The following is a 24158-nucleotide window of genomic DNA, read 5'->3' as shown; positions in this document are numbered from 1 at the left end:
AATGACAGTTGCAGAATTTGATGGCGCCAAAAAATAAGCAAGGTTATGTTACTCTGTAGGTTGATAAACAATTTGTTAATAAGAAAAACTGTTTTATGTTTCATGGACAATAACAAGGTCTTGCATTATTTAAATCCTAATAATAATTACCCTAGAAATCATAAAAATGAATACACAACAACTTAAAAAACTAGCAGAAATTATTAACTCCTTAGGTGCCAAAGTAAAGTGCCCTATATGGTAAGTAAATAATTTCAAAAAAATCCCCAGGACAAATTCACTTTTTACTTGCACAGTTTGGACTATATAAATAAGTGGACAGAGCTTGAGTGCCGACACAAATTTTGCAACACTTGCATCTCTGAAATAAAATCAAACAAGGCATACACTTGTCCCTTATGCAAGCGAAAGTTTAACAAACGATCTCCCATTTTTAAAGATGAATTTGGGGAACAACTTAGCAAATTTGTTAATAAGGCCGCTCAGCTTATTAAGGAAAAGTATGCTATAGAAGGTACTAGAGTCTTTGAACATTTTATAATGAGTCATTTAGCACATTTACTTTTCAGTGGAAGAATTGGTTTTGAATAAAACTAACATACAAAAAGTTATTGATACTGCTCCCCAAGATGTTCCCAAGCAAGTGCCAGTTGAACTCGCTAAAAATGCACCTCAGCCTAGTTGCAGTAAAGTCAAGAACATAATAAAATTTGAAAATAATGAAAATAGGAATAAAATTATAGATTGGTTAAATCAGAATGAGGATAAGTTCAAAGAGGTTTTAACTCAAAGTTTTCTGCCAGATGACAGTAGCGATGAAGACTTTCAGATGTCAAGCATTTCACAAGGTAAGAAAAGTGTTTTTTTTTTTAATTGAAGAAAAAAATGTCATTGAATTGCAATAGCTGAGAGGAAACGTAAAAAATCAAGGCAAAGATCTCAATCTTGGACGGATGTGGAGAACTTACCTGATCCCTTAGTAAAAAGGTACCAAAGTCTCACAGAAGGCTTAAATAAACCTGAAAATTATAATATTGAAGAAGACAGTTCTGAAAAGGTGGTTAAACAGGTACAGTAAGATTTTATTTAGTTATCTTCTAAATATTTATTTATCCTCCTTTGACATAGCATTATAGGAAATCATATACCACATTTTCTGACTTAAAGAATGTTTTTAAACCTTTTCAATCTGATCAATATTGAATTCAGCTTGTGGTGCCCATATAATAAAGGCATAATCCAAGAGCTTATTAGTGAATTTGATAATGATATTTAGGTTTTAAATCTTGTTTTTTTAAATGTTGAGTAACAAATTAAGAGTTCTGTGTGCTTTTCCAATAACGATCCAATAATATGGCTATTATTTTATCTTTAGGTTGAAATAAAGGTGCTTCAAAATATGCTAGAGGAGGAATGTTTGGCCAATTTGGAACAAGCGGCTCAGCTCATAAAGCCGAAAGTTAAACCTGTTAAAAAATCAAAACTCAAATCTACCACTGCAGAAAATAAAATATTAAATAGTTCCAGTACAAGTTTTGGTTGGAAAAGAGCTGCCGATATAAAGACAGATGCGAACAAAGCACCTAAAAGCTTAAATATTTTTTGTCAAAAAACTAAAGAGAAAACTTCTCCTAAAAGAACCTCACCAAGGGAAAAAGTTAGAAAAGCATGGCCCAGTTTGAGAAAAAGTAAGGACCATTGGAGCACTTTTTTTATTATAAGTAATTGTTGTGTCTCATTTTAGCAAGGAGTGCAGAAAAGGCACTTAAAGAACCAATAGGAAAAATTGTGGTAAGATAGAGATATATTTTTAGTTCTAATCAGCTCCTTGACCTTTTTATATATTTATTATTCCAATAATTTGACTTTATTAGGAAACCTTTATTCCCAATAATAAACCTGCATTTAACAGCCAGTCAATTGTCTTTAAGGATCTAACTACAGAAGAAGAAACTGTCATTCCATCCAAAAAAACCAATAGGGAAAAAGAAGACATTTTCTCTGTACCAACCCAAGTGACCTCTCACAGTATACCGCATCACATAGAACTCTACCATATATCCTCAGTACCACCTGAGTTAACCACTATAGATGCAATAGCAAACCAATTAAATAAAAATATAAAATCCTGCATATCAACAGTAAATGACACTGAGCTGGCCGACTGTTTTAGTAACTTGCTCACTTATGTGGACAAAATTTTGGAAGTTAGTAACAAAAAGGTTTTAAGTGTCTCTACTCAAACTGTTGGTTGCAATAAAAATTCTGTTGAGGTGCAAACTGTGCGGAATGTTTCGGAAAAAGTGGTGCAAACAACTCAAATGATTTGTAGTTCATATGCACAGACCGATAAAGTTTGTTTTATTGACCAACATGTTCAAGTGGACCAGGACAGTGTTAAGTCACCAGCAGTATCTGTGCAAGGTAAAGTTGGTTGGAAAAATGTATTTTTTATGATAGTTTATTCCCTAGGAAGAAAATTTCAAAAGTTAAAACCGAACAAAGTTTTAACTTCAAGCAGCTGCAGAAGTAAAAATATCCCCGAAGTTGGCACGAAAATTTCGAGATCCCGTGGAACATCGAACGTAATTTCTCCAAATTCGGTGTTGGTTTTCAGTCTAGAATCGACAGCCAAAACCCAAAAAAGTGTCAGCCGAAAATTGTCGTATCAAGAGTCTGAAAATAGCAGGTACAGATTTAAATTCAAAAGTAGTTTTATTATCATTCACAAGATCGTTGACAAAGCCGTTCTAAACCTAAGATATATTCCAAAAGCGAACATTAATAACATTAATCAAATTAGCCAATATAGTCAGTAGTTAGGGTCTATAAAAAAAAATATATATACAAATGAACCACGAATTATTACCAGGTCAGACCATTACTAAAAAAGTCCAGAAGAGAACAAGTCCACAAAAGAATATCTAACTTGTTCAGCATGTAGAATAGATACATTTAATAATTTTACGCTTTTTTTTTTAAACCATAGTACTGTCTTCTGTAACTGTTTGCAAAATGTTTAAAGAACACAGTGCTAAAATCTTATAGTATAAAATCTTACTAGATTCATTTGTTCTATGGAAAAATCCAAGTTTTTAGAACACCCTTTTAGTATTTTCTAGATACCTAAGGTCACAATCAATTGTTATACCAAAAAACTTGTTTGATATTTATCAACAATCATACTGACATTATCTGTCTAACATTTAAAGCACAATAAGTTTAAACAAAAAAATCTGATATAAATTTATACTTACATAAGGTTAAAATTAAAGAAATTACAGACTATAAATATTAAGCTAACATGGAACAAGCATATACAAAAAATAAGTGACAAAATTTCCGCCATACTTCTAACAATGAAAAGATGCTCTTGTTTACTAAATAGCAAGATAAGAAATGTATTTATTATATAATAGTTTTGCTGAACCCCATTGTAGATACCTGATAGTTTATTGCGGAAATGCAATAAAATATGTATTACACAAAATACAAAGACTGCAAAATAAATCAACTAAACATTTTTAGACTACTAGTGAAACTTTGTATAAAAAAAAACTAAAATACTAAATATATAAAGCAAATCAGGGAAAGTGAACAAATAAAATTTATAGAAAAATTTTAGGGTATTTTATCTAAATGCCCCTAGAATTAATAATTTGTTTAAATCCTCTATTAATGTACTGTGTCAGAATTATAATAATAATAAGTTACATGAATGGTGCAATAATTTAAAATCCATTATAAAATGTATAAATTAGATAGGTTTATTTATTTTTATATATTTCATTTTATTATTATATACGCATTTTTTTTTACTTCAGCATACTTTTATTTTCTCTGTTTTCTTTTTTACATCTAGTTTTTTTCTGTAATTGGGTAATAAATCTGTTGGAAATAATTAATTAACTACTCACAATAAGCCTGAAGTCAAAACTAGTACAAATTAAAGACTGTTCCAATATAGTATACAAGAATATAATTCAGTATAACAAATATTGTAAGAAAATGTGTAAAAAACTTAGCAAACTAGTTATGTTTCTTAAAGTAACTTGATATTAACCTCAGAAAATTAATACTATTACTGTAAAACTAAGAAGCTTTTTAAAGTGTGTTTAATTTTTCCAAATCCTAGTTTTTGTTAATGATTTTAAAATATTGAAATAAATTAGTTCTCTTAATGATTCTAATGATTTACATAATATCAACAAATGGTTTGTGGACAATAAAATGTGTCTTAATATCAGCAAGTCATGTAATCAGTTTTAGCCGAAAACATAATCGATGACTATAAATTAAATAATATTGTAATTAGTAGAAAGACTGAATGCCAAGACTTGGGGGTTTATTCGCAACCAAACGTAAAATTTAATAAGCACCAGGATATTGTTATTAAAAAAGCATATTATGGTGTCTTACAGAAGTATGTTGTTGACTAATTTCAACATAGTATCTTTAAGTCAAAGGAGAGATGCTCAGTCGGTTATTTTTATATATAAAGGGTACAGACTGAAAAGGGGGAATGTCACTTTTTGCTCATTTTGAGCTGTTCAGTCCGCTCAACTTTTAATAGACAGAAGTATCACCTAGTAACATTATACAGTCGAAAAAAGGGAAGAGTCGCCAGATATTGACAATTTAAATTAAGCTGTACTGGCTAAAAAGGAGGAGAGTCCGCGCGCCACATGCTAAGAAGGGGGAACGTCACAAATGCACGTTATTTAGGAACTGTCAGAAGGCTCTCTTGACTGCAGTTACTTTTATTTTCTGATTGTGTTTACCGGTTCTGGTGTTTATTTATTGTTCGCTTGAACTTGTGAAAATATAAGTGACAAGTCGTATTTTAATATTGTAGTGCTAATAAACAGTATAAAATGAATCCAAGTGTCAGTGACAGTGAAGACTTTGTTATTATGCCAGTTCAGGGAAAAAAGAGAAAAAATTACGGAAGACTAACCGATGTTTCTAAAAAACTTAACCTACAAAGCCACGTGACAGGAAGCGACTGCCAATGTAAACGTCTCAAGTGTTTTGATAAAGTTCCACTTAGTGCAAGACAAAAGATAATAAGTGAGCTTAATTTATTAAAATCCGTGGATGAGCGAAACATCTATTTGTGTGGACTTATTAGTGTCTGTCCTAACAAAAGCGACGTCCACGTAACGCATTTGCTTATCTTGTCCGAATCTCTTTAGATGGTGAGACAACAGAAGTACCAGTTTGTTTTAAGGCTTTTCTTTCCTTGGTTACATGGTATAACCAAAAAAAAAGCTTGAAATTCTCCAGAAATCTTTAAAAATGATTGGTAGCGCCAATTTTGCTAAAAATCTGCCAGTGCCCAACATCAGCACAAATGATGTTTATTATAAGAGACAATTATCTGTATTCTCTTTTAATATTCATGTTTTGTCGACTAGTCAAAGTGTTTTCTATACTTATCCTGAAACAAACGGTCGAAAAGGCTCTGACGATGTATGTTCGATGTTGCATCATTTTGTTCACAACTTTCTACCTAGTAGTGTTCGAGTCCTCGATATATTTTGCGACTCATGTGGGGGACAGAATGAGAATTACACAGTTATCCGTTACGTCCATCACTTAGTGCATGTGCAAAAAAGGTTTGATGAAATCAAGATCAGTTTTCCCATTAGAGGACATTCATTTATGGAATGCGACAAGGATTTTGCACTAGTTCAGCAAAAGTCGCGTGTGGAACTTTCAAATGAATGGGCTGAAGTTTTCAGAGCTGCATGAGTTAAACCAAATCCTTTTGATGTTAGGGAAATCACTTTCGATTTTTTTAAATGCTGGATTACACATTTTTCTACACTTTACAAAAATAAGTGTCCAATGAAGATCCAGCCCATACGTGAACTAAAAGTCGTTAAAGATCATCCCAGGCTTGTCTACCATCGATCAACATGGAATGGTATGTGGGAATCAGCTGTTTTGATTGAACCGAAGAAAAAATTTATCAATAATTTACCAAACAATTTGTTCAAATACCAGGCCAATTATACAAAGGTACCTAACTATACACATAATATTATTTTCCAATGTTAAGTTGTTTTATCTATTTGCAGGACCACTGCCTATAACACTAGCCAAGTACAATGACCTGCAGTGCTTAATGAAATTATGTCGCAATCCAGCCGCTAGAAAATATTTCTCTATATTAAAACTTACCAGAAATGTCAAAGACAAGGCTTCCTTTCCAAAAGCTTCGTGTGTAAGAAGCGCAAAAAAAGTGTTTGAATTTTTTCTGTATCTTTCCCAATTAAATGAGAAATTCGAATTAACCTTTGCTGTTTTGCTTTAGAATTGCTTGTGTATAATAAACTGATGATACCACAAAACTACAGTGAAAATATGTGACATTCCCCCTTTTTGTTCGTTACAATCTGTACTTTCTTCTTCTGTTTTGCTCTAAAAATTTTTTTTAATGAAATTTCATTAATATTTTCTTAATTCCAATCCCAAATAGACATAACAAACTAAATCCATTAATACATTCAATACAAATTAATAAAATAATAAGTTATTGGGTTTTAAAATTAAAAATTCATTTCCTGATAATCAACGATTTTTGACATTCCCCCTTTTTAATCTGTACCCTTCATATAATATAGTGAACAACAAAAAATATAGTAATCTGAATTTAATTAATAGAATAGATTTTAATGTCCCCAAGGTAGTTCTTAGACGTATAAACACTAAATGATTTAATTGATTTTGGCTAGTCTATCACGCCGTAAAATCATGCTAACTAAGTGCAATAAAGTGATCTAACTCTGTGATATAGATATTTTTAATATAATTTTGAAGAGAAACTACTTAGTGTGGAATTAAATTAATTTTTTAATCCGCTGTTCTAGTCCTTATTATTATACTCAATCTTATTTTATTTTAGTAGGTATCTTAGTACTGCCTTTATTGACCTGTAACTTTTCCCTATAGTTAAATTTTATTGTTTCTTTTTTATTAGGTTAGGTTTGATTTTGTTACTTTGCACTTCCTCATTGTAATTATATTATTGTGTTTTTATTGGAATTTAAATATAATTGTTTTTGTAAAATTTAATAAGTTATAGGCCCTAGGCTTCTAGAGCCCTCAGTTTATATAGTAAACTGTTACGGGTCATTAGTAAAGTTATTTGAAAAAAAAAAGTTTTCAAATTATTCATAAAAAGACCAGCATTTTCAAAAGGAGCAATAGACCATTGAGAATTCATAAAATTTCTCTTTAGGAGGAAAGCCAAACTTTAAGATTTGGATACAATGGAATAATCAGTTAAACTAAGAAGGGTCATCATGCGCTGAGAAAATTAGAATATCTAGAAAATCGACAGACATCTACCGTATTTCTAATAGACTGAATATTCAATAAAACTATACTGATACCACTTTCGGGTGACCTCCATCTAAAAAATTATTATTATTATCGCAATCATTATTAGAATTGTTAGCACTGCTATGTGATGCTTATTGACATTGACTTGATCACAGTTCTCTTGGATACAATATTATTAAAACTATATATAAAGTTTTAAGAGTGAATGAACAGAGTGGCAGCATTTTTTTGAATTTGAATTAAAAAAATTATTATGTGACAATAAATTGCAATTTTCAGCAAAAAATTCAAACGTATCAGGAAACCCGCCTCAGATTCTGATTCGGACGAAGACGGCAACCCCAGTAAGAAAAAGTTCATAAAAGATGACTTGACCGTGGATTTCATTGATAGCGAGAAGCCGAACACCGGCAATTCACTGCAAGAAAGCGAGGATATGGATTATGATGTAATAAATTCCCCTTTTCACCCTACTTATGTTTGTTTATACTTTTTTTTGCAGAAATATTTACTGGAAGCCATGGACAGATACGACCCTTCACCACCTAAAAAATTGTTTGAAACTCCACCTGTCAACAGGAAAAAGTCCCAAAAGAAACCATCGGCCCAGACTGATTTGGACGACCACGTTTTCACCTCTTCCACCGCTTTTCATGCGAATTTCGATAAGTTCGACGCGGAAATTATGGCATTTGAAAAGAATTCTAAAAATTTCAGTACGCAGTTGGATGTGGTTGAAGATACACCAGTGGAGGAGCGTCCTATTAGGAAACCAAAGTAACATTCATCTTAATTTATGTACTTCTATATAGTAATAAACTTTCTAACAGAGTGCATCTGGAACCCTTAAGAATTTTAAGCAGAGGATCAGTTGACAGCACGAACAACCCTTCAAGTCAGGACTTCTTGCATTCATTCCCTCAAGACAACGTTGGGGACCCCATAAACAACGAGATGGCGGAACTTTTGGAAGACCTGAAAAACGACGTGGACTTTTTCAAAACTCCGATTGAAACTCAGAATTTAAGCCACAGAAGTGACGACGTAACCAGGATTGATTTGAAAGAAAAACAATCTGAAGCTATTAAAAAGGTTATAAGTATTTAAATTCAGAGTATAGTAATTTAAGTTTTAATGGTAGATGTATTCAGGCCAAAGATAAAACACATTCTTAGAGGTATCAGCCGTTTGAGTGCAACTGTACTTATATTATTATAGTAGTAGTAGTAGTAGTAGTAGTTTATTGATGCTAGTAACCTTACATGCTAGTCTTGCACAAGTCACAAAATTGTATGAAAAAGAAAAACAGTGTATGCAGAAGTTAAAAAAAAAAGATCAACAATTGAGAGATTAAAAGAATAAAAATTACATACCAATAAGTCATTACACAAATTTCGAATCAAATACGAACAAAAGCATATAAGTGTAGGCAAAAAATATAAACAAGTACAAAGTTATGATATCTTAACAAGAACATAAATACTGTTGCTGGACAACGATGCGTTTAAATATATATTTTTATACGACAAACGATTGCGTCCATTCATTTAAGAAAAAATAGCTTCATATCTATGGCAAAAAAAAAATAAAGAGTTTTTCTCTGATTTCAACTGCCTGGAAGAAAAATAATGATTTATCAATTCCACACAGTTGAGTTAAATTTATGTTCAACTTATTGAAAGAAAAATATTGATTTATGAATTCCAGATAGTTGAGACTTAAATTACGTTTAATTTTCCTGCTAGCATATAGGGCAGTATTCCTTTTCAACTGTCTGGAAGAAAATTATTGATTTGTCAATTTCAGAAGTTCAGACTTAAATTAATGTTTAACTTCCTGTAAGAAAAACATTGATTTTTTAAATTCCAGGCAATTGAGACTCAAAATATGTTAAATTTTCCTGTTATCTAAAGAACATAAGAACAGTTTTTCCAAGCATTAAATCATATAGGGCAGTATTCCTTTTTTAACTCCCTGGAAGAAAATGATTGATTTATCAATTCCAGACAATTCATAGTCACATTTATGTTCAACTGCCTGAAAGAAAAGTATTGAGACTAAAATTATATAAATTTTTCCATTATATTTTAAATATTTTTAAATTTAAATTATGGCCAAATAAAATTTTAGGATCAACCAAAAATAAACATTCTGCAAAACATTCGGCTCAACGACGAACAAGATCTGATGGATAGTAGCGGTGACGAAGGGATAGTAGAGGGAACACCCCAGAAAGACAAACAAAAATCTAACGAGAGGTATTAAATAAAAAACGCGTTTAAAGGTATTTTTAAATTTTAGTTTTTTTTTTAAATAAAGTTTCAGATCTTTAACGGAAATTTTGAACCATTTGAACGATCAGTTTGGTAGCAGCGAAGAAAACTTCGACCTATGCCTCCCTCCGCCTCCTGGATTCACTGATGACGACTCGGCCAATATTGAAAATCAACCGGTTAACAAGGGACATATAGATAGTCAACATCACGGGTATTTGATTTCATTTTTTAGCATAAATAAGGGAACTTAATTAGAGGACACTATAATAAAAAAAAATTAAACCTATAAAGTATTCGTCGAGATAGTTTAAAGTCAGGAAATCCGGTGAATCCCGTTTTAATTCTCAATATTTCAAAATTAAACAATCTCGGTCAAAATATGTATGTTTTGGTATTGTGATGATTGTGTAAAATAAGTTCAAAAAAGATTGGGTTTATTGAAACGTATTGATGTTTTGAAAGCAATATTCATTCGTCTGAAATTCTATATATCTGAAAACTATTCGGTACAGAATCCACAAATATTAAACCCCAAGATCGTTGTTATTGGAATTAATGTAAAATATAATTTAAATACTAAATGGTTTTATGAATCAAATTTAAAACCAAATTAGTTTACCTGCTACGGTAAATACTAAAATAAAATTAATTAGAAATTCGATTGGCTTACGGCTGTATAATACTGTATTGGAGTTCTCGCCGGAAATCTTTGAATGACTTATTAACTTTAAGAGAATTTTTATAGAATGGGATAGCTATGCCGTATATGACTATACAGGGTGATTTTCAACCTATGCGCGTAAACTTGGGAAATGACAGCTGATGAGTAATAATGAAAAAAAAATTTAGTAAAATATTTTTAGTTTTGGAGATATCCATATTTTTTTAAAAAAAAAACGTGTACTTTTTAACATGTTTAATTTAAACTAATTTAAAGCAACTGTTCGAAGTTGTTTCCATTATTTTCGATACAGACTTGAGCTCGTCGAATCCATGAAGACGTACATGCACGGGCCAAACCAGGGTGTAGGCGAATTGCGTCACTGGAAGCGTTTATGCGATGTCGTAGCTCTTGCTCGGTATCAACTTCGTTTACATACACCATTGTTTTCATATGACCCCACAAATAAAAATCTAATGGATTAAGCTCAGGCGAGCGAGGGGGCCACCCAACTGGACCATCACGGCCTATCCATCGTCCGGGAAACACACGATCTAAATGTTGTCGCACTGGTCGTGAAAAATGTGGTGGACCACCATTATGAAGAAACCACATGTTCTGCCTAACGTTGAGATTCACATTTTCAAGGAGCACTGGTAAATTGTTGCGCAAAAATTCTAAATACCGAGCACCAGTCAAACGATTTTCCAGAATAATAGGTCCGATGACATCTAGTGAACTTGTTTTTGATTTTTTTGCAAATATGCAGAATTTAGATTTAGTTGTATTTAAACTTAATTTGTTTTTACCAAAGCCAGCAAAATAGATTTTTAAGTTCATCTATTTATGTCCTCTATAATTTGTTTTAAGTTTTTACCAATAATATATAACATGGTATCGTCTGCAAATAAAATAGTCTTACTATGTCATTTATGTACAACAAAAACAGTAATGGGCCCAACACTGTTCCCTGCGGTACGCCGTAATTAACTGTTAGATATTCAGATAAAAAATTATTATATTTAACTTTTTGAACTCTGTTGGACAAATAAGATTTAAACCATTTTAGAGCATTGTGTTTTACACCTATGCTTTTTAATTGTTTTAACAAAATATCCCTATTTATGGTCTCGAAGGCTCTTTTAAAGTCCAGAGACACAGCCAAAACGTAGTTGTCAGAATCTATAGCTTTAAGAAATTCATCACAAATATTCACAACTGCAGACTCGCAAGAGTGATTTTTACGAAAACCTGATTGGTTGGGCACTATTATTTGGTTTTTGTCACAAAACTGCACTAATTGGTCTTTAACGGACACTTCTAGTAGCTTTTCGTAGATCGGAACTGTATTAATAGGTCGAAATTCACTATGTTTTTTTATGTTTTATACTTTGGGAACTGGAATGACAGTTGACACTTTTCATGACTCCGGGAAAACACCACTACTCAGTGATGTATTGACAATGTCCAAAAGTCGGTCACCAATAACATAAAATGCATCAGATAGAACGTGTTTAGTTATTCCACTTTCACCACCCCCGACGTTTTTTAGATTTTTAAGAATTTCCTTCATCTTGGCCATAGATATTCTTTTAAAATCTGTAAAGAAATTATTAGCTGTTGGAATCTCGGGGTTTATCTGAGTTATGTTGGGCTGCGGTATATTTTGAACAATTAGGTCAACACTGTCAACAAAATAATGGTTAAATTTTTGTGCTATATTTTTTTCACTGGTTACTACTTCTGTATCAAAAATAATTTCGCTGGGTAATAATTGAATTTTTCCTGGTAGGAGAATTTTAAGATGTTTCCATAGCTCCTTTGGGTTATTTCTATTTTGGTCAATGGCCTCTGCAAAATATTTTTCCTTCTCTTGTCGGATTTTATTGACTATGTCATTTCGTTTCCTTTTATATGCATTCCAAGTAGCTTCGGTTTTACTAAAAACAGCCCTTTTATATAAAACGTCTCTTTTTCACATCATAACTCTAATATCGTGCGTAATCCACTTCTTATTTACATATTTTTGTTTAATGACATTTTTTACCAGGGGACACATTTTATTTAGAATTGTACAAATATTCGTGACAAAAGACTCTGCTAGTAAATTTACGTTGGAAATATTGTTGTTCCAAGTTGTTTGTAATAAATCTTGTTGTAAAATAGCACTATTATAATTACGCATGGTTCTCTTGTATGTGGCTACATCAACATCCGTTACAGTCAAAATCGAGTGGTCACTAATTTTTGGAGTTAAGTGTACCTTATGCTGGAGATGTTTGTCATTTGTGATGATGTAGTCAATTAGCATCTGGCTTCTATTTGTGATCCTGGTGGGTGTTTTAACAATTTGTGTAAAACCGTAGGAATATATGTCGTTTTTTATTTTATTTGCATAATAGGAGTACTTAAGCAAATCAAAGTTAAAGTCACCTGTGATAATAATTGTCCCATTAAATTCGCTAATCCGATCCAGGTATTCATTAAAAAATGTAATGAAATCTGCGTCTTTTTTTGCGGTGGGTGATATATAACACCACATAACAGTTTATAACTGTAGTACTTACCGGTACTTAACTTTTTTCAATTAAAAGTTAAAAACGCAAGTAACCTCGAGTTATTATTTATTAGATATAGTGTAATATGACCTACAGTTTATGTATTGGTATAGATAGTACGTATGAGAATGTCTTAGCGAAGGACTAAATAAAGAATATTATATAAAAAAAAGAATCTCTACTACTAAACTGAAGTTTTCCTGCATGATGACAGATTATAGTGTCTTTCAATTATATGATTAAAATATGAATAGCGGGATTAAGGACAACAAATTCCTCCAGTTTCTAATTAGCCGACGTTTCGACGTTGTTAATTTTTCGTCTTTATCAAGGCTAAAAGAGAATTTTTTTTACCTTGTTGGTTTTATTGTCAATAAATTATTTTACAGATATGGCGTTAGTTTACAGAGACAGTAAAGATTGAATAAAAAATTGATTATTATTATGTTGTTTAATATTATGGTACCTTAGTCGTCATCTACGTGTTTTATTGATGTATTTTGTCTTGTGTTATTAATTCCTAGTCTATATTATCTGTATATGTGTAATGGAGTCTGGTATTGATAAGTTTTACGTTAAAACTTCAATTTTTTATTTATATTAGTTGACTTAATTATTAAAATTCTAAATGTAAATAATTGTGGTCATGTGTGGCTATTTATGCTGATTTTATCATTATTTATTTTTTAGTGTGTATGTTTTTCAGTATGCTCATAGGTTCTTGAGTATTAAACATTGTATTGTTTTGTATCTGTTTTTTTTATATGGTTATATATAATTATGCATTTTCTTTATTTATTTTAATTAAATTAAACTAAAATATGATTGAAATACATCCTGAGCCTCCCATCTATTTAGCTATTATGCATTTGTTCTCTTTTTTTTATAAATAATATACATACAGAATTTTTTTTAAAATTTTTCGTTGTCTTTACTAACTCCATATTTGTAAAATAATTTATTGTTAATGAAACCAACAAAGTAAAAAAAATATTCTCTTTTAGCCTTGATAAAGACAAAAAATAAACAACGTCGAAACGTCGGCCAATTAAAAACTGGAGGTTTCTGTTTGTTGTCCTTAATCCTGAAGTTTTACTTTTTTAGATTAACAAAGCTTAATGTGACGCCAAAGCAAATACTTCAGAAGTCGGAAGAACCCACGGCGATTTTAACCAAATCATTTGAGCAAAAAGAAGAAACTTCCCAACACAATTTTTCCCCAATAAAGTGTTCTGCAAAATTGACTCCGAATCGTTATACTCCTTTGGTCACCACTCAAAGGTACTACTATTCCCGATATAATAATTTAAAAAAAATACAAAATTTTCTGCGTTAGATCCTCGTTACGTAATAAATCAGGCACTCTAATGACCTCCACCCCGAAACAGAAGAGTATCCTCAATTTCGTTGTTTCCTCCCAAGGCACCTCCAACAAACCTTGCATAACGTGGTCAAGGATCATCAACAAAGATTTAAGCGTATTCACTAAGTTGGAGTGCAAGAAACTAGTTTCTACATCCAGAGTTTTCACTAAGGAGGTCTGGATAAACAATAATTTAATGAATCGATTTATTTTTTATCGGTTATTCAGGTCACCCATTTGGTGGTTTTGGTGAACGATAAGGGACAAGTGGTGTCGCATACGGCCAAGATATTACAAGCTATAGCGGCTGGTATTTGGATCGTGAGGTACGAGTGGGCCGTAGATTCGTTACAGATGAACAAAATCGTTCCAGAGGTAAACAATTTGTTGTTATTTAAGTTAAATGTTTACTATCATTAGAATTATGGATAACTTTTGAAAAACGTTAAAGGACTTTTTGTAGAGCAAGGAATTTACTTAGCTTACTTTACTTAGTTTAGCAAGTCGCATACATTCACTTTTATCTTATCTAGTATTCTAGATATATTCAATATATTTATTGAATCAAGCGTATAAACTGAAAAAAATGTTGTAGATCAGCAACAATAGTTGTTTCTACATGTTTTGATATTCATCCCACTGGCACCGTGTCATCAAAATATTTTATTTCTCTATCAACATTCTCAAGCTTTTTAAGCAATATTAAACTTCTCGTGAATACAAGTACTTCAGTTAGTGCTTTTTTGAACAAAATAATATAATTTACAAATATTTGCATTCTCAAATCACTATATTATTTTGTCTTTTCAAGAATCGTCTTCAAAGATGAAGTTTTTTTGTTTAACAGCTGACAGCACGAACTAGACTTAGTACTTTATAGTCAAAAAATTTATAATTTGTAGACAAACCTTAAGTAAAAATAAGAGAATACAGAACATACAAAAATACAGTAAAAAATACACTTAGAAGGAAACAAACATACAAAACACATTTTAATTTGGTATATATTTAAATTACTTTTGGTTTTAAGCTCTCAAAAAATATTCCAGATGATCAGAAAATGATCGTTATTGTCTAGAGCAGTTCAGTTGTCTGAAAGCCATTAACAATTATTATTTCAATTTATAATAATGGAAGTCATCGATATTACAATGCCTTTGGAGTATAAAAAACTGATTTCAGTTGCCTGGAAAACGATCTAAAATGTCTCTTAAAAACTCGAACGAAGAAAATTGATTGGAACTTCCAGAAAGGATTTAAAAACAACGACTCACAATTAGTTTCTCTTGTATCCCAAATTTTTGAACTTTTTGATAGTGAACTAAAATTTGATTAAAAAATTGAGCTCTACAGGTTTCCTTACCTTTTTGTTAATCAAATATTTGTGGATTTAGTTGAATTTCGTTGCCTTTTATAGGCTCTATATTATTTATACTTTAATATAATTTTTTAGGGAAATCAATGTTTACATTAATCTCTTTCAGGAACCTTACGAAGTCCTAATGCAAACAGGAATCCCCGGTCCAAAGCTGGCACGCCTAAACAGAACCAAAAATCCCCTATTTAAAAACTTCAAATTTTATTGCTCCCAATTTCTGAAAAGTCTGCCGATTGCCGATCTAGAGGTACATTTTCCAACATATTCTCGTCTTTTATATAAATTCTTTTACGTATTTTTAGAGCATTTTGTGCCTATCAGGTGCTGAGATCGCCAAAGATTTGGGCGAAATGATGGAAAACGATGGAAAAGTGCATATTATTTTGGCGGAAATTTGCGCTACAGAAGAAACCGACCAATTAGACAGTAAGTTGAAGCCGGTCTATTTTTATCCTTAGTCAAATTTGGTTAATTTTAGCATGGTTCGAAATTTACAAAGCGGTTACAGTAGATATAGAATGGCTTACCAGATGTCTAACTCAATATCGCTTAGAAAGTTTCCGACCCTTCTTAATATCCGGACCAGAAAGTGATATTTGTGATCTGGAATACCCGCCCACCCTCATCGAGTCCGTGCCGTTAACATTAACTGAGCAAATCTTGTAAGATCAATAAGTTTAGTTTTAAGATCAGTAGCTTTACAAAGGAGATGTTTTATTTTTATTATATATTACCTTATATATATATACATTTTGTTTTTCTTTTTATGTTTTTTATTTATACCTTTAACGATTGACATTCTATAGTGAAATATTCGGTTTCGTTGCCTAATATGCTGGCGTACGACTTTCCTCGGAAAAATAGCTCGTCACAACTTACTTTTTCCAGAATATCCATGTTAAGCTTTCGTCCGATGCCTTGAGATTTGTAAGTAGTGAAAAATACCGTTACGATTTGTGGTACGGGCTGTAAAGGTAACGGGGTGTCTGTTAGGGACGTTTTCACATTTTCACCCTAAAAAAACAGTCATGGAATTAAAACAGGGCAAATATTTTGACAGTAGATTTAAGTAGGAATTTTTTTTTTTTTTAAGAAAATTTTAAATGTATAGTAAGCTCAATAAGTATCAACATCGTAAACTAATGTTTTTATCAATTTACAGTGTTAAAAAAGTTTATATAACTAAAAGTGTATTACATGAAATTAAGAGTGCCTGGTATTAAAGTTAGCTGTGCAAGAGAGTCAATATTACTATAAAATAGATTATTTAAAATAACGTAAAAAAATTCACTGATGAGCATTCTAAAGTAGGCATACTAGCGTTTTGTCCGAAAATCAAATAGTAAAGGAATATGTAACAATAAAAATGTACTAGTCAAAATTTGGATAAATAATAAGGAAAAATAGAGGAATTACATAAAATTGCATCCGGAAAAGGCTGAACTGAAGCAAAGCGTTGTAATTCACAGGGAATTATTAAAAGAAGAAACATTTTGATATTTGGACTTTACCTCTAGAAAAACGAACAGAGGATAAAATTCTATAAGGCTTAATTTTAAAGGTGGCTAAGGGAAAGAAGAACGAATACACGATCGAGACAATGAAAAATTAGATAAATCATTCATTTTAAATCAACTTAATTCCAAACATTAGCGCATCTTCAACACCCACAATTGAACATAAACAGGATATAGTCTATTTCAAAAAGGTAGAGCGTAATAAAACCTTAGTAAGTATGCAAAAGGGTACATGGGGGTAAATGTACATGTAATGTATGCCATTTATTAATTTTTTTTTCGTTGGAGTAAATGTCTGATCTATTGTTGATTTTTGATATTTTTAATACACTGTGCCTATTTATTTGTATATTATAAATTACACTACATCGTTACAGCAAATACTACCATGTTAGACACTTTTGAGAAATATTTGTACTCTGTGTTTTTATTACCAGTCTAGTATGCACTTACATCCGCCAAATAAACCTGACAAGAACAAGTTTACACGTCCTGCTAAATTAGTATATTAAACATTATACTAATATTACTAATCTGTGTTACATTTAAAAATCGCCTTACCTGGACCCTTCTGATAGCGTTTGGAGCCTACCTTTTTTTCTCGCCTTATTCATTAACTAGGTACTAAGTTTACCTACGCCCAAGGATGATGACAAAACTTGAAAATTGACATTTTATTACTCTCTACCTATTTGAAATGGAGTATAGCTCTGAAGACAATTCTAACAAGAGCCAGAGTGGCATCATGAAATAATAATCTACAATGATTGTTTAAGAAGATTGCAAGGAAATCGAGGCTGGTAATCTTCTTTTTTTCTACCGTTTGAATGGTTTGTGTAATTTTGTGTTTCCGATTTTGTCTGAATTTTTTAGCAACAACAAATATGACCTCATTAGCACCTAAAATATATAATATGATTCCAAATCAAATTACGGACATAAAATTAATATGCAGTCTACTGAAACTTGTATTCATGAACAATTGTTGTGATGGTATTATATACAAAAGGAAAAATAAATGCATCAGATCATATTTACGTAATTAATATTTTTTCTAAATTTAAACGAGTCTTAGGGCCGTAGTGGCGTAGTGACATTTACGGACAAGAGTTCCTATACTCAATTGGATTCTACTGTTACACTGAACAACCCCTAAAAGTTTGATCCCATAGTTCTGAAACACCTGTATAGTTATAGAGGTGTATGGATTTTTAAAAAGTGTCGTGAACTTAACCCAGTTCTAACTCCTTAGATAGATTTAAAAACCTAAAAGTGACTAAAATACGAAATGTGGACTGTTAAAACCAATATAGACCGCCGCTTCAAATTTACCATGTTTATTTTCATGTAGTGTTAAATAGCGCTTGTTTATTATTTTTAATTTAAAAAAACCCCATTTTATTTATTCTAGTTAAAATTTTAGACAATTCGTTTGCATTTATTTTCGAGATAAATGGATTTAGTACATGTTTCTGCAAATGAAGGAATTGACTGTTTTTTCTATTGAAGCTTAAAGGCAACTCACTTGACATTCGGAATATAGATAAGAGATCTCAGTGGTTTGGAAAACAAACTTTCTAAAAGATATATTTAATTTTTTTTTCGATTTCCTTTTTAACTCACGTTTGATTAATTTTTTTACTTATTAGTTTTTAAAATTATTTCACTTTTTCTTTTCATCCTTATTTTGATACGCTTGTTTCTTATTCTATGCCATTATGTTTTTTCTATTTATATTTGACTTTTTTCCTATTTTCTTTTTGAGTTTTAAAAGCACTGCATTGATTCTCGGGACAAATTTTCGGATTCTAAGAAATAGGTTGTTATTATCAAAAACAATATATTATAATGTCTCCATTAACTGACAGATTTTATTTCCTTCTAAATATTTAATTTTTTGTTCATTTCCCAAGCATTTTATTCCAGATTTTCTAAATTTTTCAAAAAATTGAGTCTAACTCACAAATCTAATTTTCATTCTCTGTCAAGTGTTTTGCTGATTGCTGGGCAATAGAATATTTTCTGCAGTTTGCCGGTGTTATAAAAAATGTTACTGCCTGGAAGAAAAAAATGTTTTTTCCTTAGTTCATTAAGTAACACTTGCTTTATTTCCTAGAAATTTCATTAATTTTTTTATTGCTCCTAAGGAAGTTCTGATTAATTTTAAACTAAGAGCTTTTCTAAGAGTCTTTTCACACTTTTTTTCAAGTACATAATTTGATTTTCTGAGGTTATCCAAAGAGGAAATAGTTGACTCCAATATCACCAGGTTCTCAAATGAAAAAATAATAAAAGTCAACTTCTTGGAAGAAAAAATCTCTTCCAGGCTGGTTGAGGTACTTATAATTTTTTTCCATATTTCCAGGCATTTGCCATGTTTCACTGATTTTTTTAAGCAATTTGGACCAATGCCAACGCATAAAAGTAGCTGAAAAAGAGTATCAGTACTGAAGAAGAATTTTTTTATTTTATTGAAGAAGTCCATTTTGAAAGTGGAATAAATGGTTAATTTTGAAGTATTTTCTCCACAAAATAAATGCAAAACTTGTTTTAAGAGATAACTCATCATCAGATTTTACACTTTATTTTTATGATTAAAAACAATCTATATTCATTTTGTAAAGAAAAGACTTTCTTTAAAAAAAACAACGTTTTTCTTATATAATTTGGAACAAATCATTCATTGTATCAACAAGTTGACTTTATCATTATATTAAATCAGGAAAAATTAGCGAGAATTAGTGAATGGGTTAACGCTTAAATTAATGGCCTGGAAGAAAGTTGTCTCATTTTCACTTACCTTATAAAGACACTTTGCCAGATCTATAGAAGCTTTACACAGCCCAAACCCAATGCCCCTTCTAGCATATTCACTTGGTACGCCCAAAAACACCATCTCCAATAAACAATCCGCTTGATAAGGACTGAATGGATTCACCTTTTCCTCCATCTCCAATAAAAACTCGTAGAGTCCCTTCACTTGGTCATATTTGGTGTTTTTAATGTGTTTCTCAAACAGTTTTTTGGACGAAGTGTCTTTGTGCTAAAATAGTTTAATTATAAATTTACCACAAAAAAAGTAATATTACACTTACTTGTATTTTGTTTAAAAGTACTCCAACAACCTTTTGGGTGATTTTATCGATAGCTATAATGGAAACTCCACACTTAGCTGCACCCATGACCATATCTTTGCACTCTTCCATCGCGTTGGACATAAAAGCCAAACCGGTGGCTTTGCAAACGTTTTCCTGGGGGTAGAAGCTGGTTTTCAGTACTTCCAGGGCTTCTTTTAAACGGGATTTTGTTAAAGAAACAAACTCTATTGTACCTAAAAATTAAATTCAATAAATTTACTTATTTTTTTTTAATAGTTTTCTTACCATCGAAGGTTTTTCCCCAAGATATTGCAACGTGCTCCATAATTTTTTTTGGGATGCGATAAGTGCAACTCGTGCGAATGAACTGTTTCTTGATGTTAAATGTATCGTCACTATCTTGCAGAATGCAGATAAAAATTTATCAAGCTTTATTTATCAAGTAATAATTCATTTTTGCATAATATTAAAATTATAATTTTATCTGCAATTATCCTTGCAGATAAAATTATAAGTATGTAAGGTACATGTTTATTAAATAATTACTGCTCATTTAATAAAATGGTATAATTTTTGGGATCAAATATTCAAAGGCCAAGAGTCATTATTTGTGCACGAGACTGTGACTCCTCTAATAGTAAAGTAAAGAGGATGAATATTAATGGGACGTTCAAAAAAGTTCATTTTTCTCAAAGAGACTTCCTAATATATATTCAGAAGAAACACAAACGGGCTTGGACGATCGAGACACTATTAATAAAATGAAAAAGGATATAGGAAATAGGAGGAAAAGTTGAAGCCTCATTTATATATCCCTATGTCAGTCCGTTAATTAGAAGAGGATGGGAATAAAGTGATATTTTTCAGGTTTATTCTGACCAATTGAATAAAAAAAACACTATTTTCATACACTATTAATAAAATGGAAAAATTATATAGAAAAGTTAAATTCTCATTTACACATCCCTATCTCAGTCCGTTAATTAGAAGAGGATGGAAATAAAGTGATATTTTTTAAGTTTAGTCTGCCCAATTGAACCAGAAAAACACTATTTACAGATGATCCAGACACTATTAATAAAATAAAAAAATGATTGAAATGATATGATAGAAAATTGGGGAAGAAGTTAAATTTCATTTATATATCTTTATCTCAACTAAAAATTAGAAGAGGATGGGAATAAAATTATGCTTTTCGGGTATAATTAGACACATTACGAGAGAAAAACATTAATTCCAGGAGATAGAAACTCATTAACAATGATATAGAAAATAGGTGAAAAAATCGAACTCTCATTTATATATCCCTATCTCAAACTGAGAAAATTAGAAGCGCGATAAATGTTAATAATAAAAGAGATGATTTTTTTGTAAAATTTTATCCCCTAACCAACAGTAGTTTCAAGCAATTCTTAATTTTAAAAAAATATATAATTATATATAGAAAATACACTTTTTATACCTCTAAAACCAAACCATATTTTCCAGAAGTTAAAATATTTGAATTTCTTATTTCTTCCAGGCATTTGTAATAAAAAAATTAAAATTCCAACAAATGTATATAATAAAAAAGGGAATATTTTCTCGAAATTTTTACCCCTTGTCTATACTCGCATAAGAGAATATTTTTATATAGCAAATACATTTTTTTATACCTCTAAAGCCAAAAACATGTGGTAAAGGTCTAGTTTAGCAACTTTTCCGAATATTTATATTACTATTAAAAAATTTACTTTTATGTTTAATGTGTTTGTTTATTTTTAAAATACCCGAATATATTTGTCAAAAATTAAGAGTATTTGCAAACGTACATGAATACAATACAAGAAATCGTACAGATTTTATTCTGGTAGATAGATGTCGAACCAGTCAAATGCTCAATACTGTTTTATTCAAGGGCTTAATTGAGTTTAATAAGCTACCTAATGACACCACAACTTGTGATAATTTGAACCAATTCAAGGGGCACCTGAGAAGATTTGTTTTGAATAAATATTGAAATATTGTGAAATTTATTTTATTCTTGTCTTCGTCAGTGTTGTTGTAATATTTTGTAGCCATTGTATATGTAAAATTTTAACTTTCATTTTAAGCTCACAATTTTAATTTTTACCATTTTATATTAGCAATTAATTTTAATTTTAATACTGGAATTGTTTTTACAATTTTAAACTTTTTTATCTTTACCATTTTTAATCTAGGTTAGTTTTTATAACTTTTTAATGTTTAGTTTTTCGTGCTTCTTAAGGTTTTTGTATTTTTTTCTCCTTGCAGCCTTATGTATTTTGTAGTTTAAATATTTTATATACTTTTTGATACCAGTTTTTTATATGTAGCTATTATGCTAAATAAACGATATTATATTATATTATCGTAAAATTATTTAGGAACGTTTCCTCACTTCTAATCGTCTAAGCTAAAGACCCTATTTTCCTATAATTTTAAGTGTGGTTTTAAAAATAATAGGGTTGGGTTAAGTGTATAATATCAGGTACGATTAAAATGCATAAATGTCAAAATAATAAAAAAAAAATAAATAAAATAATTTTTTTAAATTTTTTTGGAAAATTTACAACTAGGCCCTCGGAATATTGTTCCCGGTAAAATTACACATATTTTAAGCCGTTGTCCGTAATTTTAGACGCGATTTTCAGAAAAATTGCTAAACTATAGACCTTTACCAGACCTGTAATTAAATCAACTTACTTTATATTGACGGATAAAAAATTAGTCAAATCTGAGTTCGCTTTATTAGACACAAGCACACTAAAGAACTTCGCCTCTTAAACGCGTATTTAGCACTAAAATAACTGAAGAAGTTATCACCATTATAGGCATTATACAGTAAAGAAATAAAGAGGCCGCACTCCAAGTGAGTGATAAGATACCTTAAACCCATCTTTAGTACAATTCAATAAATTGACTAAAGCGCCTGGCAATATTATGTGAAATATTTTAACCCGTAGCTACTATTGATGGGTCCTGAGGACCCATCTTATTTTCAAATAGGGTAAGTATATTTTTTAAGTTTCGCAACATTGGATACTCGCTGTCTCGGTACTCCTCGGCAATACCATACGCGTGATTTCGCCGGCATAGATACTTCAGTATTCGTTCGTGTCGGCGAGGTTCGAAGGCAGTGTTTACTGTGTCCTGAGGACCCATCAGTAGTAAATACGCGACAAGTTAATAACTGCTTATTGGTTTGAAAGTATCTATTTCGTTGTTATTTTTTGCAAGGTATTTATCTATTTCACAAGAATAGGTACTAGTGCCCATAAGGTATAAGTTAATTGATATAAAATGTGTTTTTTTACTATCTTGCAGTAAATGCAACGCAATGGCGCCCAGTTCTAGGGCATTGTCAGAAGATGCGTTAAGAAATATTTTAGAGTCTGAAGACTTTTGGGAAAGTATGGAAGACTCAAACCAAATGGGCTCGAGCAAGGAAAGTGTATCCGTTAGTGCTCCAAACAGAGAAGCTGTGTTAGAGGAACTAGAAAGATTGGCTGAAGAGAGTGACGAGAATGAAGAGGACAATGAAATACTGAGCGACCGCAATTCCGAAACAGAGCAAGAAAACTCCGATTGGGAAGAAAAAGAGTTGCCCATCAGGAACAGTTGGTATGGGAAAGACAATACCAAATGGTCAAAAACAGCAGGTATTAGAGGTAGGACCCCTGCTCATAATTTGGTTACTATCTTGCCTGGTCTTATTGGCCCTGCTCGTAATAATCCTCCACGTGAGCCTGTAGATGCTTGGAGTCTACTAATTTCTAATGAGATGATACAAGAGTTAGTTGATTTTACCAATTTGAAGATAACCTCCACCTGAGAAAACTATAAAAAGTCTAAAAGTTTTGTTCAGTCACAAACTAAATTTTGGCCTTCGTTTACTGAAAATACCAACTTGTGTGAAATCAAGGCGTTTTTTGGGTTGTTGTATTTTCAGTCCAT

At 31.2% G+C, this 24158-nt stretch overlaps 2 protein-coding genes across 2 annotated transcripts; one reads left to right on the top strand and one right to left on the bottom strand.

Annotated features, from left to right (window-relative positions):
• The first annotated feature begins 17 nt into the window (after positions 1 to 17).
• Positions 18 to 16349, top strand: LOC126743683 (uncharacterized). The gene is made up of 19 exons (XM_050450891.1): positions 18 to 240; positions 297 to 514; positions 570 to 848; positions 906 to 1069; positions 1376 to 1688; positions 1745 to 1791; positions 1932 to 2424; positions 2473 to 2689; positions 7630 to 7798; positions 7853 to 8127; positions 8181 to 8442; positions 9481 to 9608; positions 9670 to 9837; positions 13950 to 14126; positions 14182 to 14383; positions 14437 to 14583; positions 15693 to 15833; positions 15889 to 16012; positions 16065 to 16349. The coding sequence occupies exons 1-19, from the start codon at positions 167 to 169 to the stop codon at positions 16250 to 16252; spliced, it is 3786 nt and encodes a 1261-aa protein (XP_050306848.1). The 5' UTR covers positions 18 to 166; the 3' UTR covers positions 16253 to 16349.
• Positions 16299 to 20642, bottom strand: LOC126743687 (uncharacterized). The gene is made up of 4 exons (XM_050450894.1): positions 20487 to 20642; positions 20199 to 20434; positions 19904 to 20146; positions 16299 to 16600 (listed from the first exon to the last, which is right to left on the bottom strand). The coding sequence occupies exons 1-4, from the start codon at positions 20524 to 20526 to the stop codon at positions 16364 to 16366; spliced, it is 756 nt and encodes a 251-aa protein (XP_050306851.1). The 5' UTR covers positions 20527 to 20642; the 3' UTR covers positions 16299 to 16363.
• Between the last annotated feature and the right edge of the window lie 3516 nt (positions 20643 to 24158).

Source organism: Anthonomus grandis, chromosome 13, assembly GCF_022605725.1.
Source record: "Anthonomus grandis grandis chromosome 13, icAntGran1.3, whole genome shotgun sequence".
NCBI classification, from domain to species: Eukaryota; Metazoa; Arthropoda; class Insecta; order Coleoptera; family Curculionidae; genus Anthonomus; species Anthonomus grandis.
The sequence above is the reverse complement of the archived record's forward strand: the minus strand, read 5'-3'. Positions and strand labels throughout refer to the sequence as shown.

Excerpts from the sequence above, each read along its gene's own strand:
- LOC126743687 (XM_050450894.1), bottom strand. The coding sequence starts at position 20,526 with ATGGAGCACGTTGCAATATCTTGGGGAAAAACCTTCGATG. Across the intron at positions 20,435-20,486 it reads TTGGGGAAAAACCTTCGATG|GTACAATAGAGTTTGTTTCT; the intron begins GTAAGAAAACTA and ends TTTAATTTTTAG. Across the intron at positions 20,147-20,198 it reads TACTTTTAAACAAAATACAA|CACAAAGACACTTCGTCCAA; the intron begins GTAAGTGTAATA and ends AAACTATTTTAG.
- LOC126743683 (XM_050450891.1), top strand. The coding sequence starts at position 167 with ATGAATACACAACAACTTAAAAAACTAGCAGAAATTATTAACTCCTTA. Across the intron at positions 2,425-2,472 it reads ACCAGCAGTATCTGTGCAAG|GAAGAAAATTTCAAAAGTTA; the intron begins GTAAAGTTGGTT and ends TTTATTCCCTAG. Across the intron at positions 14,384-14,436 it reads CCAGAGTTTTCACTAAGGAG|GTCACCCATTTGGTGGTTTT; the intron begins GTCTGGATAAAC and ends TCGGTTATTCAG.